The 19,009-nt window shown below is 41.1% G+C and overlaps 1 protein-coding gene across 1 annotated transcript in view; it reads right to left on the minus strand.

The window, feature by feature from the left end:
* Nucleotides 1–12,719: 12,719 nt before the first annotated feature.
* LOC147897511 (putative protein phosphatase 2C 4) overlaps nucleotides 12,720–19,009 on the minus strand; it is a 64,773-nt gene continuing 58,483 nt past the window's right edge. Inside the window, exons 2-5 of the mRNA XM_087380034.1 lie at nucleotides 14,034–16,405; nucleotides 13,796–13,909; nucleotides 13,444–13,708; nucleotides 12,720–13,048 (exon numbers count right to left, since the gene is read on the minus strand). Coding sequence (XP_087236160.1) covers nucleotides 12,933–13,048; nucleotides 13,444–13,708; nucleotides 13,796–13,909; nucleotides 14,034–16,405 — 2,867 coding nt within the window. The 3' untranslated portion in view covers nucleotides 12,720–12,932. The remainder of the gene's footprint in view (nucleotides 13,049–13,443; nucleotides 13,709–13,795; nucleotides 13,910–14,033; nucleotides 16,406–19,009) is intronic.

Consider the following 19,009-nt stretch of genomic DNA (forward strand, 5'->3'; position numbering starts at 1 on the left):
ATATATATGTGTTTGAGTATTGTACATAACCGGGGTTAAGGTACAGTGGCCTTTAACCCCCACAGATTATAGCCATGTCTGTCGTGGCTATGATTTCACTGGGCTAGCACTTAAAATTATCAACCATTGCCCACCGAGCTTAAGCATGCATGATCACTACAAGTGTAGTAAAAATTACTAGTCACCGGGCTCAAATGCTCAGTAGAGAACTAGAGTGCATGGTAATGAGTGATTAGAGCTTCATGATTTATCTTTGTGGGAATCTCACTCCCTCTCTCTCTCTCTCGATTTCCTCCAAATATACATTCCTTCAACCTGTGGATTGGGTTTCTTTCCATTGCAAATGGTGGCCTGGACCTCACAGGAAATGAATTTCATCATTTTTTGTAGGAGCTTTAACTTTTCACTGAAAACTCGGATGACAGAGATGTTTGTAGCTCTCAATGATCTACAAATTCCTTGAGACTTCAAGTCAAAATTCTATCTCTAACTCCATATATTTGCGCCACTACATATGTGTGCCTGAGAAGATTGGCTTACATTCTCAACCAATGGCCATAAAGCCAATGTAATGTGGTAAAATTATAAAAAATTTGAGTTGTATCTAGATTGTGAGAGCATGAAAGAATATTTTATTAATGTACAACTATAAAAAACAATTAAAAATTTTGTTCGAGCTACTGACATGATTCTACTACCTTACAATGTCCCATTCAAAATACATCATTATCTGAACTGTGCTTTCCCCCCAAACTACTCTTCCCTCCCAAATTACCGTTTCCTGCTCTCTCTCTCTCTCTAAATCTATATCTCTCCCTCTCCCTCCGAGCTGGTAGTTAATTACCAACCACCGGAGAGTCACCACATGGCATCTTCTTCATGATCACCAGCCCATCTAGGGTGGCGCCTAAGATTCCACCACGGTGGCCTACAATTAATATGGATGGAACCCTGACCTCTAGCCACCACGATGGCTCGAACTTTATAATATATATAAGATCCATGGCATTTGCCATTTTACTACGTTGCTCTCATCTGCCCCTGCTCTTCTACTTTGCTCCACACCCCTCCTCTAACTCTTTTTTGCCCTTGCTCTACTTTGCTCCCACATATTATAGCCATGTTTGTCGTGGCTACGATTCCACTGGGCTGGCAGTTAAAATTATGAGACATTGCCCACCGAGCTTAAGCATGCATGATCACTACAAGTGTAGTAAAAATTACTAGTCACCGGGCTCACATGCTCAGTAGAGAACTAGAGTGCATGGTAATGAATGATTAGAGCTTCATGATTTATCTTTGTGGGAATTATTTCTCGATGTTGGTGGCTCTCATCCACCACATCTGTCGTGGCTAAGATTCCATCGAGTTGGTAGTTAATTACCAACCACCAGAGAGTCACCACATGGCATCTTCTTCATGATCACCAGCCCATCTGGGGTGGCGCCTAAGATTCCACCACGGTGGCCTACAATTAATATGGATGGAACCCCGACCTCTAGCCACCACAATGGCTCGAACTTTATAATATATATAAGATCCATGGCATTTGCCATTTTACTACGTTGCTCTCATCTGCCCCTGCTCTTCTACTTTGCTCCACGCCCCTCCTCTAACTCTTTTCTGCCCCTGCTCTACTTTGCTCCCTGCTCCCTCCTCCAACTCTCTCGATGCTCTGTGATCCCAATGTTATCTTCCTTCTCATATAAGGTGATTGTGGTGCACTCACTTGGAATAGAAATGCTAGCACTAGTGCAGACCTTTCATTCCCACAGTCGATTCCCCACACATCTGCATGTCACCACCTCAGATGACATGCTCACAGAGGGCCTCTTTATGGCTATGTTGTATGGGCTCCCCCTAGATGTCAACAAAGGCCTCAGTATTTTCAGAGCATAGTACTCCTAACTTGTTGGGGGGCCCATAATCTGAGTCCTGGCAATGTGCATGGTCTTCGGCCTCTCCATTGTATCCTCCTTTGCTCCATAGAAATTTTTAATACAACAAGCTAGACTGGCAAAAAACTGAGTTGTACAAATTTCCTCTTGCTCAGACAAGTCTCTCAGCAATGGTTGGATGTAATCTTTTGGCCTCTAAGGCTCTCAAGGATCTTTTGGCTCACTGGATGTAATGGTTTGGTCTCTAAGGCTCTCAGCAATTGTTGAGCTTTTATTACATTTATGTAATCTCTTTTTGTTCAGTTTGAGGCTCTCAGTATGCACTATTGTTAACTTTTATATTTGAATGGTTATGGCCACTACCTATAATCCTTTGGCCTTCAACACTCTTAGCAATGGCAGATTTTTTATAAATGTAAGATCCTCTGTTCAATTTTTACTCAGTATAACTTTTTAATTTTTATAAATCCTCATTTATATTTAATGCAAAAGGACTAAAATACCAAAAAAGGAGGACTACAATTTCCTTGGTTTATGACCAAAATAGCGCTAAAATAACTCCAACGACCCACCATTGTGGTTGCATGGAGATCCATTTAGAAAAATACAATTAAACTATCAAAAAATGCAATTTATGATATGGCCCTTAAGGATTCCCCTCTAGGGGCAAGGGCCATATCGACGTGCATTATACAATATCCAGGATGCCACTAGACAAAAATGGCATGTCGATATGGCCCTTGCCCCTAAAGGGGACCCCTCAAAGGCCATATCGTCAATTGCATTTTGCTTGGTTGCACAACAGAATACATTTTCCTTGGTACATAAATATATAAGTCTAAGAAACAGTGCGGTGGCTATCATAGATCTCCTTCTGTTTGCTAGCGCATTGGTAGTCATAGACCTTTTCCTCTAATACATAAAAATAGGTAACGGAGCTATAACTCCAAGAACCATCGCAGTGGTCTCTCCAAGACAACCTTGATTTTTGGGTGATGAGAGGTCGTTAGGCTAGAGACTATGCTGAGGCGATGCTTAGAATGATAGATTGCATCTAATTATAATGCCAAAAACCAACGCGGTGGTCTCTCCAAGCCAACCTATGATTTGCATGGGCTGTGGGCAAAGATGTGGCAAAAGGCTACACGATGATAGCTGTTCAGGCCAGAGACTATGCTGCAACAGTGCTTAGAATGATAGATTGCATCTAATTATCACGCCAAGAACCAGCGCGGTGGTCTTTCCAAACCAACCTTCAATTTTAATGATTTGCATGGGTGTGGTGTCGAGTGACAGGTGGCAAAGGTACAAAAAAAGGCTACACGATGATAAATGATTAGGTGGCATAGAGGCCAAAGACTATGTTGCACAAAGCAGTGCAGAGATGCCGTGTGTCGAGCTATGCGGTGTTTAGACAAATAGTGACATCGGGAAAATTTTTAGCGAGAGCGCGGGTCCTCACAAAATTCAATATTCACCCAGAAGTGCATCACGTCATGGCTTTAAAATGGCCCCGAAAATAGTTTCACGATTGGCTACTATGACATGAAGTTGGGGGTAATGAAACTTCATGCACCTCTTAGCTTCCTGCTCTTCCCAATCTTAATAATAGAGACCCTTATCACTTGCAAAGAGAGATGAAGAAAATATTTTCATGCAAAGAAAACCACAACATATCTTTCTCCTTGCTTCCCTTAGAGGAGAATGAATATGGTAACATCCCAAGTAATGTTGTAGTCCAGCATCGGGAGAAGAAAAGGATCCGCAGAGGCCATTATCTCACCAAGCCGGTCCGCACCAAAGAGAAGGGCAATACATTATTGAAAGAAGATCTTGTGGCTCAACATGACATGAACTGATATATATCGAGGAGTTTGAAGGGGCTAATTGGGTCAGATGGGTAGGTTCCGAGGAAACATTGCACCTCCTTCATAGATACCTTAGCTAAAACACTCTGCAAACTATCATTAGACATAGAGGCCTATAACTTTCACAAAAGACCGATATTAGAAATAAAAGTACATACAGGGATGTGCCTTGAAGTGACCTTCGTACTGATATAAGTTTCGTTGAAAACAGATAACTGGTTGAAGAGATATGGATAGTTTACTGAAAGGGGGTAAAAACTATCATGAAAACATACTGTCAATAGTATCTAATTACATAAAAACATGCGCCTTCAAGAGAGCTTCATGCTGATATAAGTTTCGTTGAAAACAGATAACCGTTTGAAGAGATATGGATAGTTTACTGAAAGGGGGTAAAAACTATCATGAAAATAGACTATCAAACACAGAGACTCATAACTTTTTACAATAGAATTTGATTCAAGATCTAATCACAAAGAAACATGCACCTTGAAGAGATCTTTGCCCTAATATAAGTGTCGTTGAAAACAGATAACCGATTGAAGAGATATGAACAGTTTACTGAAAGGGGGTAAAAACTATCATGAAAATAGACTGTCAAACACAGAGACTCATAACTTTTTATAGTAATATCTGATTCAAGATCTAATTGCAACTTGAAGAGAGCTTTGCACTGATATAAGTTTGATCAAGATTGGACTATCGAGCAGAAAGTTATGAGCAAAACACTAATAGGGGGTTAAACTGTCATAAAAACTGCCCTCCACCCATGTTAATTTCACCTGAGCAAACTACTCCCTCAAGGCTCCACAATTATCAACGATCCAATACCCCTAGAATTTGCCTAAAAGAGAGGAAAAAGCTTGCATGGTGGCTTGGGAAATGGATGGATCATGTGTGCACAGTGAGCGGCCAAACAAGAACTACCTCAGAGACTTGCATAGAGAGAGAAAAGGACATAGGAATGGAGACTCAAGGAAAATGATAAGAAGTGACTTTCATTGCCATGAGAGTAAGACTCCACTCAATTACACACAAAATACTATAAACACAAGGGGGAAGAAGAGGTTTCATACATACAAGAGGGAGCGGAAGCTCCAAGACTACTCATAGAGAGAGAGAATAAACTAGAGAGAGATGGACTCAAGAGTCTACATAAGAGAATATCTACAAGAGGGAGAGAAGGCTCATGGAAGAGGCTTAAGGAGACTGGAGCTATAGCAACATGAGGCCTAATGGTGGAAGAGATGTTGAACAAGGGAGAGGCGGGCTCCTTTTATAGAGATTTTGTCACCCTCCTTCACCCATTTACAATTGCTGCCTGTAGATTCTTTTCCCCATCGATCACATAAGCCCACATGTCACCATCCATGTCCTTTTTGGCTACTCTTGCCATGTGTCCCATCAAAAGATGCTCAAGACTCTTAAAATATTGAGAAAGTCAAGAGTCTCCCCACATGGAGCCCATAGGGACCCTCTCTTTTCCATATGTCCACATCCTCCTTATTCCACATAGGAATTCTAGAAGGATTCGTCTGAGCCCACCTCTTTATATGACTCACTCTTCCTATTTTCTAAAAACCCCATAATATCCCATACACAAATAACTCTCACCCCATACCAAGGTATTTATAATTCATACCTATGGTATTTACAATGATCCATTCCACTCATCCTCTCAATCCCATACAATATCTTAGAAAATAGAAATAAGTGAGAGCCGCTAGGCTATCACTTGATACCCAAACTCTTATCAAACATAGAAGAAAACAATACCAATGCCAAATAAAAAATATCAATTTTTGGCATCACACTACACCCAAGCACACGTTGACCCTCCCACATCCAATTTTTGCATGCTTTGAGCCTTTCAGAGTGTTTCATTTGTAGTTTTGTAGATGTGCTATATTCTTTTTTAAGGTTTCACTCTTCATGCATTTTTGGTTTTGGTCTGCCACTCTTGTTTCTCATAGACCCCTTGGTCTTCCCAATACTTTAATAAACTTTATTTCCTTTCTCCCTTGCATTTCTACTGTGCAATGCCTCACTTGTGATATTTTTCCACCTTTGACTTGTAGTGGACCTTGAGGATGGTTCATGCCAATAGGAAATGCAAGAGGTGTTGTGATCTTTGGTTCTCCTTTGCGGAGGGTTGTGCATAGCTATGGACTATTGGAATTTTTACAATTGTGGTGAGGTGATCCGCTGCCTCCTCAATCAAACGATTGATTCTGCTTTTTGCGCCTATTCCATGCTTCTTGTCTTTCATTAAACTCTATGCCATTCTTTATTTGTATCCATTATCATCATCTACCGTGATCATGCAAGGCTTGGGTTATCACTACATTCGCCATCTCTCTTTTTGGGCAAGCCTTTTGAATTATAAGAATAATATCATTCACCTTCTCTTATATTCCAAATCCACCTCTTGCACACATTCAAGCCTCTTCATCGATGCATCTAACCCAGCACCTAAAAGGAATAAAAGAAAAAGAAACATTTTTTTAGTCTAGCTCTAGATTAGTGCAGATTAGTTTGCCATAGGGGAGACAAGTCCAAAGTAGCCAATCGAAGCCTTGCACAAAAATTCCCAACTAGTTCCTACTCAAAGTCAGTCCCGACACTCACATGTGGTTTCACATCATCACATGTCTTGAAACCTGACCATCCACATGAGAAGATTTCATAGGTTTCAAAGGTATTGGCAGATTTTCCAGTGGCCAAATTGTATATCATTTCATTTTGCATTGACATGCCGCCTTATAGGCTAATTTTTTGTCATGCTTATGTACTCAATATCAAGGATTACAACAATCAACTTGCAATAGTAGGAGAGACTATTAATCCCCAAAAATTGGTTCAAAGCATCCTAAATGGACTAAGAGATGAATATGAGAATCTAGTCCAAAGTATTGCCATTCAAAGGAAAAGTCCAACACTAGAAGAGTTATAGTCCATATTACTTGGTGAAGAATGAGGACTCATGCCATTCAAGCACAAAAAGGTCATTCTAATAATTAAGCGTTCACATACTCAGATAGAGGCAAAGGCATAGATAGAGCATCTCAAAGAAGTGGTCATCAAGATCAAAGCATACAAGTTATGATCCCATCAACTGAAAGGTCATAATCTTTAGAGATGTGTTTTTTATGAAGAATCAGTTTGAAAAACATCAGATACAAAGGAGATGGTCATATCGATTACTCAATCACCTATAGAAAAGGTTGATGAAGAAGAGCAAGAATTCCTAGAGAACCATTTAAAAGAGCAACAACGTAGACATGTCTACTAGGAAAGCAAACCACTAGCCAGATTGACATATACTCAGAAAGGCAAAGCAATTCATATTAAAACCATCAATTATGCTCTTATGACTACCATCATGGCTATGGAAGAGCAGTGTACTTTGAAGATGCAGTTGACAAGCCCAAATGGCAAATTGCTATGAATGAAGAAATGGAAGCTTTGTACAAAAACAAAACTTGGGAATTATGTGATATTCCACCAGGAAAGAAGGCCATTGCCAACATGGGTTTACAAAGTGAAGTACAATCTAGATGGAAGAATTGAAAGGTACAAAGCTCAACTAGTTGCAAAAGGATTTGTATAGTAGTACAATCAAAATTATGGTGAGACTTACAATCTAGTAGCAAAGATGGATTCCATAAGATTTTTGATATCACTAGCCACACTCAACAAAGGGAATGTGTATCAGCTAGATGTCAAATTTTATTTTCTCAATGATTACCTACATGAGGAAGTCTACATGCAGCAACCAATAAGATATTTTGAACCAGGAAAAGAGAATCAAGTTTTCCATCTGGGATACATAATGTCCAATGCAGATCATACTCTCTACTACAAAGTTCAAGGGGAATACATCACTTTTGCACTTTTGTATGTAGATGATACAAAAAGCAATGAGAGATTCATCAAGAAGAGGAAGCAAAACTTATTTACAGAGCTCGACATGAAAGATCTTGGACTTCTGCACTATTGGCTTGGAATTGAGTTTTGGAGAGAGTGAGACAACACCTTCATGAGCCAGTAGAAATATGTGGATAGTCTCCTAAAGAAGTTTCATATGGCAATTTGCAAGATTGTAGCCAGTGTCATGGAGCAAAGTTTGAAACTTATAAAAGATCTTGAAAATCCTACAGTCAATGACAAGTACTATCCGGCTGCTCATTCAATCTCTTATATATTTAACTATCACAAGGCCAAACATTTATTATGTAGTTAGTTCACTTGCACAGTTTATGGCAAGTCCAAAACAGACTCACTAAAATGCAACCAAGCAAGTCTCTAGATACATTAGAAGTACAAGATAGTTTGGAATAGAATATAGAGGAAGTCATCCAAGATTGTATGGATACTATGACAGTGACTATGCAGGAGATCATGACAAGGAACTACCATTTTTCGAGCAAAATCTTTCGAGCGTCCGAGCGAAGGAAAAAAAATACTTCCAACTATGTAAAAGTATGGCAAAAATGGATCGAAAGAAATCGTAGTTTCACTTAGAAATATGCAAAGTATTATAGGAATGCCAATTTCATACACAAATCGTTACATGAATCTTTGGGAATGATGAATAACATAATGGGATGGATTTTGAAGAAACCCACTTGTAGAGTAGATTTCTCTATGAAAATTCCCTTATGATCATTCTTACAACTTTTACTTAGTAGGGGGCTCGGGGGGGTCACCCATCATATGTAACCCTATCACGTGAGTTCAACAGAAGGATTTTTTTTATTTCTAAAATTTACAGAAATAAATATACATAAGGGACTATTTAAAATATTTTTGGAATATATTTACAGATTTGTATAGAAAAGGGGTACATTTTATTAATGAAATTTTCTACAGATAAGGGACTTTAAATATAAGCCTTGAACGCACGTGATATAGAGGGTTTATACATAGTGACCCCCCCGAGGTAGGGGGATGACATGGAAAACCCTCTCTCAACCTATCTTCATTGAAAGGGTTTCTCCAAAGAAACCTCATTGAAGCAAGCCATCCAAGGTAGTTTCGCCAAGGAAGCCTCTTTGAGGTAGTCTCGCTTAGACATCACTTTAAAAGTGATAACTTTCACATCCAATGTCCACATATAGTCATTCAACCACTCAAATTAACTGAAAAATGCCATTTGAGCACATCTAGGGGGTTATATTTTACAAAACCTTACATATACTATTTTAAATCCTGCATATCTTTTATGAGAGTAGATACATAAGCCCAACTGTTAGTACTTATTTATAGTAATTTTAACTTCTTTAGAACATATCCATAAATGTCTTGTTACTTATGCTATAAAAACACTAGAAAGCTCTTGTCATATTGACATAAATGTATTTTTAAGTAATTATATATGTATAATTCTATTACATTGAGAGTGATTGTGAGGGATGTTCTTTAAAGAAATTATTTTTCAGCACACTTTTTAGGTAATAAAATGGGTACAAGGAATGTCTATGAACGAGAAAATTTATGTTATTTGAAAGTGAATGAGCGACTATTATGTATATATTTATGATTAAGAGATCTAGTTCTTGTGAAAATAAAAGTGTAAATACCATGTTTCCTAAAGAAATAAAATTTTTTTAATTTCTTGAAAAATATGCTCACATAAAACTGGTCATAGGTTTTTGCTTGTACAAATGACGCACCCATCATGACACAAGGATATGCATTTTTCCTTAGTTAAGGCACTATATTATGGTTGTCAAACAAATAGCCAATTGTTTCTTTGTCTTCAACTGAAGTAGAATACAAGGTACTCACAACAAGTGCATGTGAGGCTATATGGCTTAGAAGACTATTGTCAGAAATAGACTACTTTGATGAGTCAAAGCCCACAACAGTATACTGTGATAATCAAACGGGTCAAGCATTAGCCAAGCATCCAATATATCACTCTAGGACAAAGCACATTGATGTTCCAAAGCACTTCACGAGAGAAAGAGTATTACTTGTATGTCATCATATTGCAATATTGTGACAACAAACAGAATGTTGTAGATATCTTTACCAAACTACTTGGAAAAAAGCTTTTCAAGAAGCATCGACAAGCTCTTAGTTTGACTCAGAGGAAGGGAATTTCCACTAAGGGGTGTGATGGAATAAAATGCTCAATCCTTCTTCCATTCCCCATAGTCATCATCTTGAGGGAAGGCCTACTTCATGATGTTGATCTTGAGGGAAAGTGTTGAAGATTCATCCCAATGTCATATGTTACCATATGTGCATATCACTAACATAGAGTGCTAGGGTTGGAAACCCTAACCCTAACCCCTAAAGGGGTTTGTATATATTCATTATTTTCAACTACATCTAGTTAATCATTTGTGGTGTGCTCTCTAAATGCACCCTCTCTCCTCATTTCACTCTTCTCCTCTCCCTCTCCATATTTGTTCACTCCTTCCCTCTTTCCTTGAAGCTACTCACTCACATAAACAAACAAGAAATACTTAGTTTAGAATATTAAATTTGTTCCTTACTCCCTTTCCCCTACCCCTCACAGAAAAAAAAAAAACACATATTAGCTCTCTCCCTCTCTCTCTACAAATTCATAGCTTCATGCTCTCTCTCTCTAACAATTCAAAAACATAGTAGTTTGAAATACAATCTCTCTCTCTCTCTCTCTCTCTCTCTCTCTCTCTCTCTCTCTCTCTCTCTCTCTCTCTATCTATCTCTATCTCTATCTCTATCTCTATCTCTATCTTTATCTCTATCTCTAACCCTCAAACAAAAGAACACACAACAATTTGAAATACAATCCCTCTCTCTTTCTTTTTCTCTCTGTTTCTTCTATACCAGAGAAAAAACAACTTCCAAAATAGTTCTACAATTATTATTTACCTTTCTCTCTCCCTTCTCCCCACCTTTTGTAATAAACATATACATGGATTGTCACATATTAACTTATAAGTTATGTACTTAGTTCAAAGACATTTTTGAAAGCCAAATCACTTCATTACCTTGAAAATATGTCTTTTATTGTAGTGTTGATTCTTTATGCTTCAATAAGACATAAAAGTTTCTAAAATAATAAAATGTCCACTTTTCTTTCTCCTTCCAAGCAAAGTCAAGTCGAATCTTTCAATTCGAAGAGATAAAGAAGCAAGTGGAGAAGGAATGAAAGAGAGAACGGAGTAAGAGAGAAGAGAGACAAGCAGAGCTTGGATGGAAGTTTTCTCCAAGAGATTTTTGCACGTGGATGAAAAACATGAATAGAGAAGAGGAAAATCAAGAGTGGCATGAAGATAGTTTGAAACAAGCTACTAGAAAGTGGTGGGAATATATTTTGGGAGTTGGCATGGAGAGATAAAACGTTTTGGAGTGAGAGACTTGGCTTAAAAGTCAAAGGACTGAGCCAAATAGTTGAACTAGAACAAAAGCGTGAGTATAGTTCTACTGAGGGGATATGGATGGATGGGAGGAATACAAGGAGACTTGACATGGTCAAGCCAACCAAAGGTAATATTTTAATGTGCAACACCAATGATGTTTTTGTAGGTATTTTGTTTCCATATTCCCTCTTTGAAGCCTCTAATATTTTACTAAAGGGCTCATTTTTTAAACAATTTTTTTATAATGGTAGTCACCTATTTAATTGGCTTTGTCCCCTTTATTCGAATTGAATCATGTATGTCCATGTCTAGGGAAACTCTCCAAGGCTAAGTTGTTCAGAGAATCATTTCCTTACTAGACTTCAAGGTAACCTCAAATTGTCTTAGGAATCATGTTATCCCTAAAAGAAAACATGGAAAAGTAAGGCATCACAGCTTAATTGGTGGGTAATGAAATCATGCAAATGTTAAAGGGATGTGAATGTGCGCAAGGGATCTAGTCTTATTTGACATGTTCTGATCCCATACTGAATCTATGGGTGTGGTCTTCTTTTAGTGGGTAAGGCAAATGAGCGAATGGACAAGGGATGTGAATGTCCAAGGGATTTTAGTCGTTAATTGGTGGTTAAAGAAATCATGTCAATATCTTGAGGGAAGATGCACACCGCCCACTCAAGCCATACCCAATTTGGCGTGCATGTCCATCCACCGCCCCTTTACACACTAGGTTGTGGACACATTTTTTGTACGCACACAAACAAGCGACGCTCTAAAGAGCTACACATTTTTTGTGTAAATACAATCAATGCTCTCCAACCAACTACATAAAACGATTGGTGCGAAGGTGGGGGACAAGGAGCTGGGATCCATGGCTGGGAGAGCATTGAATGCTTTTGTGCAAGAAAGGTGTCTGGAGATCGGTGTGTACGCAAGTTGTGCCTACGAGGTGTGTTCTTCCACTCCAATTGGAACTTCTACGCTCAACTAGACGTGTCCCTCGCAAGATATATGATCCAATGGGCCGAAAGCCCATGATGAATTACAAGTCTGAAGGATTCCACCACAATGGCTACCAATCACCTCGTCACCTAAAGTCACGTGCTGCACATCGTGAAAGTGTCAATGTGGTCACGCTACATATCGTAACAAAGATGGTATATAGGGGGATGGAGAATTGCTAGAGAAGATGGCGAATGATTCGGATTCCGGAAATAGGAAGCTGTTTTCGTTACGAACAGTGCTAGCTCTCAGGATATCTAGAAAACTATGATGAAAGTGGCTGTTCTTTACGCTTGGCAAGGTAGATAGCGTGCCACCTGCAATGGAGAGAGTCTAAGTTGAGTGGCCACTCCAACGTTTTCCCTATGCTCGTCAAATCCAAGCACTCTCGATGGGATCGGGGGGTTTATCAGTTTCCTAAACTTGCCCTTGGGCCCAGGCTCAATTGAATTCCTGCAACCCTTTTCATTTCCCGGCCAATTCATACTGAAAATAGGGAGCCGTAGTCGGCATAATCGTTCAAGGCAATCTCTATGATGCAGTAAAACTAATCAACCTTTGATATAATAAACGGAGACATGGAGGAGAGTCTTGCAGAACAGCTATAATACCATAGATCAAATAGCATGTCAAAGCAAGTCAAGCTGGCAAAATTTTGCAGCTTTACAACCATACCGAAATATCTACAACTCTAGGAGAGACTTCCCTTGACATGGCCTCCTTGAACGTTCCAGTTCATTGTACAAGAATATGAATTGTCCACATAAGTACAGGCTTTGCATGGGTGAAACTTTTTCCAATTGCCATGATCATATGGAGGATCTCCACATTCTTCCTTCCAAGGATATAACCATAACAGAAACATCATCATGATATTTCCTTCGATCTCCCTGCGGGATGTCAAGCAGCTCATGAAAATCCATCCCTGCACAAGAAGTTGCGGGTGAGTACCATCAAAACAACCACTAAAGGAGCAGCAGCTGATTATTCTTGATATTGCTTATCAAAACAAGTCCTTATTGCAAAATTGAGACGGGATCACACCACTAACTATTGCCATCGTTGTACCACCTTAAGAAATGCTATTTCTTCAAAAGACAAATTTAACTATATGAATACTTGTGAGGATCAACTTTTATATCACCGGGGGCATTGACCATTCAAACATTTCAATAAGATCTGAGATTGAATGCTTTCAGCTCGGGACTTATGCCTACTTTGCATTAATATGCCTCGCCAGATCATTTAAATCTGACACGACCTTGTAGTTCTTTCATCAAACATTTACACGACTTTCACAACACCAACTAGCCCACTCACCAGCTTTCTTTGCTGCACGAAATAAAAGTTCTTCTACCAAGTACTGTGCAGGATCCCCATCTGGATTCCTTTTCATGAACCACTCGACATGGGCCACAACCTCTTCATTTGTCAAGTACTGATATAAACCATCAGAAGAAAGCACCAAAAATTGGTCTTGTGGAGCAAGCCTTTGGTGATACAAGGAAGGCTTGCAAGAAAGATAGGGGGACGTGCCAACATAGTCGACTCGGAACCTCTGAAGCAAAGCGCTGTTCCACTTTGGCTGCAAACAAGCATGTCAACTGTTCAGTCCTGCAAGAAATCAGGAGCACCTTGTTCACTTTTACATATCAAAAAGATTATATCATACCTGTTTCAAGAAGCCTGCCCCAAATGCCCTGGTAACTTTAAGGTTTCCCTTGACACGATCTTTTGAAACTGAGTTCCGATCATCTGGGTGCTCTGCCTGAATCCTTCGCACCTCCTGCCAACATTGGAACAGAAAGGCCCACATGAGAAATTTGTGCTGATCACTACTTGCCTGCAGTTCCCAGCAGCTCGGACCAAAAAGAACAATTATAATCCCCAAAAGGAAAGGCAAGTATTACCTCTAAAACAGAAGTACAATGATCCGAAGACATTTGAAGAGCAGTCATTGTTGAAGACTCCGTTGGAGGCCTTTCTTCAGTGATCCGCTCAAGCTCCAGTCCCAGTCTGCAATCTTTTGCTCCTGTCTTTTCAAAATCATTGTGTGTTTGGTCCATAACTCTCAAATTGGAGGACTTGGCCAGAGCTCCTTCCGACTTCGAGGCCAAAATTGCACGGCTGTCACCTACATTCATGACATAAACATCCTCTCCCTTCATCAGCATGACCAGGACACAAGAACCCATCAAAGCCAACTCAGGATTGTCTTCAATAGCTTGGTCGGCCATGTCCAGGAAAGATGCCTCGGTGGCCTCCAGAGCTCGGGACATCGCTGCTAGCACTGCGCTATGATCCATATCTTTTCTTGTGCGGCTTCCCGCAGAGTGCCTCTCTGCTGCATTCCTCTTTCTCTTGTCTTCAGCTACGTTTAAATCCTGTTCTAAAAGCTGTCTTAAATCGCATCCAAGCTTTCTAACTTGCTGAGTTCCCCTGGACTTCTGATATTGCTTGTTTATTGCACTGAGAGTATCTCCAGGCCTCAAAATTCCTTCTGTGACTTCTGCATCCCTCCCTCTAAATGGCTCATCATCTTCTAAATTTGTGCACGGCGGACTTTGAGCCACTTGGTTAAATTGTACAGACACTTCCTTCACACTGAAATTCGGCAATCGATGGCGATTCCTAAACTGTTGCAAGTTCTCTTTTCCGGCCTGCAACGGTAGTTCGGGCTTCTCCATCCTCTCAACGGCTGGTTCTATGTCAGCTCGCTGCAGCCTCTCAGTGAAAGGATCTGCAAGCCGTCTTCCATTACCCTTGCAATCTCTAAGAACTCTAACTTCGCGAGGATCTTCCCTCAGTTTCCCGTCTCTTGACCCGTCACTCTTTACACCGAAGTCAGAGTTGGTTGCTGCATTACCTGAACTTGGGATTCTCGATCCTAAATGCCTGTCCAAACCAACTCCGTTCGAGGGGACGGCTTCAGACTTCTTCTTTTGGTTCCAAAGCAATCCTTGAAGATCTTTCTCGATACAAGAGTAAAGATTGTTGAGCAGAAAGTCAGGAGCGTCAGGACCATTAAAGCCATCGTATATGCCCACAAAAAGCCATCCATTTGTTTCGGACAATACGATGTGGACTCTATCTTCGCCTGCTTTGCCCTGCGCCCATTGGACTTCAGGCTTATTCAGAGCATGACGGGGGACCTTAGGCTCCTTTTTCTCGTTCGTGGGCTTCCACGCTCTGGCATGCTCTAAGTTTGCCTTTGAAACAGTTCGGCGGATGGCTTCCTTGACCGGTCTGCTCATTCTCTTGAAAATGCTGCCGAGGGAACTCCTCCGATGGTAGAATCCTGAAATGGGAGCAGAGAAATGACTGCGATCCACCATATCGATGGGGCCTGATAAGTGCCCCCGCTCAAGGGGACCTGATACGAATCCTCGCTCCAAAGGATTGGAGAAGAGACTTCGATCAAGAGAGAATCCTTTGTCCATAGGTCCAGAAAGGGGACCTGAGCAAGGCCCTCTGGGCAAAGGCTGGAGAGGAAGGGCACAGAAGGAGGCGGTGCTTTCAAAGGTGGCAGGGCAGTCGGAGGAGGTGTTGTAGAGGTCCAAGGGGGTGAGGCTGAGGGGGGTGGAAGTGTTGGCACTGACGGAGGCTCCGGAGATGGTCTTGAAGCAGGCCTCGGAAGGGGTGGAGTCGTGCGAGGGAAGAAGAAGCTGTCCGCCGCCATGGGGGTTGATTTTGGAGGAGGAGAAAGGGGGCTGAGGGAAGGAGGGGAATGGAGCAGGGATGGGTTTGACGTAGCAGAATGTGTGGCCTAAGCCTTCATCGGAGGGGGGAGGGAGGAAGGGAGGGGGCTGATCAGGGCGAGAGACGGGGAAGAAGCAGAAGGCAGAGGAGGCGGAGTTGCCCATTGCATGATCGGCAGGAGAAGCTTGAAGCTTTTTGAAGCTCAAGAGCAGAAGCAAAATCTTGAAGCTTGAAGAAGAGCAGAGCAGAAAACCAAGCTTGAAGCTTGAAAGCTCAAGAGAAGCAAAAGCTTGCAGCTTGAAGCAGAGCAGAAGCAAAGATTGAAGCTTGAAGCTCAAGGGCTGAAGCTGAGCTTGAAGCAAAGATTGAAGTTTGCAGCTTGAAGCAGAGCAGAAGCAAAGATTGAAGCTTGAAGCAGAAGAGCTGAAGCTAAGCTTGAATTGAGCTTGAAGATCAAGAGAAGATGCAAAAAGCTTGAAGCTGGATGAAGAGTCTGCAGAACAGAGATGATGAAGAAGACAGAGCAGATGAAGATGAAGAAGATGATGAAGAAGACGAAGAAGTTGATGATTTGCAAAGGTTGCTTGCAAAAATAGATAAATAAAGTGGGAAAAAGAGGATTCCCCAGTTGACTTTCAATCCCTCCCTCCACGTGTCTCCCCCTCCACCCCTTCCTCACCGTCCACGTGGCACCCGCCCCACTAACGTCCACCCGCACCCCTCCAAACCCCCGCACGCACCCCTCCAAACCCCCGCACTCGCCTCTTCCCCTTACCACAAGTCAAACCCCCTGCCCTCGCGCACGTCATTGCACGCCCCTGCTCTTTTCTGCCGTCGCCTGCCACGTCAATGCCCGCGTTTTCTTTTCTTCCCATCGCTCCCCCAACGGCATCGCTTGCGCCACCCCATTTCTGGCACGTCAGCTCATGCCCCGCCCGCGTGTGCCGGCGCGTCAGGAGGAGGCTTGTCACGTCATCACAGTCCCCGGATTTGGATCCCAAGTCAACCCCGCCACGCTGGCCCGGTGGCCCAGGCCTCCCACCTCGGTCTACCCACCTCCACTACTTGCGAAGTCAAAATCTTGTACCGAGTGGACGGACGCCCCTGCCCCCAACAGGCATTTCGCCCACTATCCCAAAGTCAAAATACACCAACGAAGGGTCCCGCCATATTTAGTGGTGCCACCTCAGTCCACTACATTAAAATTTCCACTACCTCCTCAAGGGCCAACAGTCTCGTCCCCCTCACCTTCTCCAAGCAACTGGCAATTAACACCACCGCCACTTACACTCATTGTTCCTCAAGTCCGGACCAACCTCTTTGAATTATTATCAACCACTTCACCATCTCTAAGCTCGAAGATTTACCCCCTTCCTTAGAAAATCATGGCATTCATTCAAGCATACGCACTCCCCCGCCCCACCTCCTCTCCCCTTTAATGTAGCTACATAAGTCTAATCTGTCTATCTATGAGTAGATTCTCCTTTTGGTATCTCACAATTTCACAGTGCCTCAAATCACCATCTACAATCATCAAATGAACCCTTAGGTTTTTGCGGCATTGGATTCCCACCAATGTTTGTGTTACTCAAGCCGACATTCTCGCTTCCACTTCGTCCACATCTGCTCATGCTGATGCTTCTCCCTAGGACGGAACACTCCCCTACCGATGTATTTCGACATCTCACAGCTTTGGCAGACCACTTAGTCCCGTTCATCTTCGACACAAGAGCACTTGATCGGTGAGAACCACTTCACATCGTCTTTACCCAAGCTCGAGTAGACTAGTTCCTAGCATTATTAAGCACCTCTTTAACGATGAGCAAGGAAATGCCATTGGGACCCATAGGAATTGTGGGGGTCTCAATTTCCATCCTAACAAGCACCAAATGGTTATCTATCGCTCTACTAATAAGATTTTCCTTGAGGATGACAAACTCAAATTATGTGTGGCTTCCCCATAGCCTATGACTTAATAATCAAATCTATAATAGCTCGCCTCATGTGTAACCATCATAAACAGACATTAACTAAATATGCTTTTACACTCACAACTAGACCTTTTGGGATGTAAGATTAGTAATCTTATAATGTATTAAAATGTCAATGCAATTTTTAATACACTACAACATTAACTTTATAAAAGTTATTGTATCAAACTTGAGTTTGATGGCTTTCATGCACAATATGTTTGATTCAAGGTCAACTTGTCCTCACCTCTCCCCACATTACATTTACAATGAGCCTTCCCCAAGGTGCTCCATATACAAGTTAAAGTATAACATTGACTTCTCCCACACATGCACGTAGACTTTAAACTACGCATTGACTTATTCTTCCCATGACTAAAAGGAGAGAGACACGTTTCAAAGGATATCATTCAAGCATTCATATGATTTTTTTAAATATACATTGACTTTATCCTTCACATGCATGTAGACTAAAGGAAAGAGACACTTTTAAAAGTCTAGTATTAAAGCATTCATATGGATTTTAACTACTTTGAGGGATGGTTCTCTCTCTCTCTCTCTCTCTCTCTCTCTCTCTCTCTCTCTCTCTCTCTCTCTCTCTCTCTCTCTCTCTCTCTCTCTCTCTCTCTCTCTCTCTCTCTCTCTCTCTCGCATGAATCTTTGTGTATGTGCGCGCGCACGTGTGTGTGTGTGTGTGTGTGTGTGTGAGAGAGAGAGAGAGAAAAATCACTTGGCTTGTGTTCTTCCTTTTGTTGGCATTCCAAAAGGCTTATTTATGATTGTGTACAAAAGATAAAATGATTTTTTATGCTTCAAAGGATATTAATATACCATTATATGTAGTAACTAAGTTAACTTATAAGGTAGCCTTAAATCTTGTTGAAGTTTAGCCTTAAATCTTGTTGAAGTTGATATTAAACAATTGAGTATTAATTCATTAGATCACAAGCAATATACAGTTAAATTAATTTATGATAGCTGAAAATAGAAAGTAGATGGAGTGGAGAGAGAGAGACAGATAGACAGACAGACAGACAGACAGAGAGAGAGAGTGTATTTTGCATGTAGATACATGTGCGTGTATATGTTAATTATATCTACATACATACGTGTGTATGTACAATGTTTATTGTAATCCTTAGAGATAGTGAAAATTTTAAAAGATCATGTTATACTTTAAGCTCAACAACATATAATCCATGATTGGTTTGTATTAT

Source organism: Dipteris shenzhenensis, chromosome 10 (assembly GCF_047967505.1).
Source record: "Dipteris shenzhenensis isolate YYH24624 ecotype China chromosome 10, Dip_SZ_1.0, whole genome shotgun sequence".
NCBI classification, from domain to species: Eukaryota; Viridiplantae; Streptophyta; class Polypodiopsida; order Gleicheniales; family Dipteridaceae; genus Dipteris; species Dipteris shenzhenensis.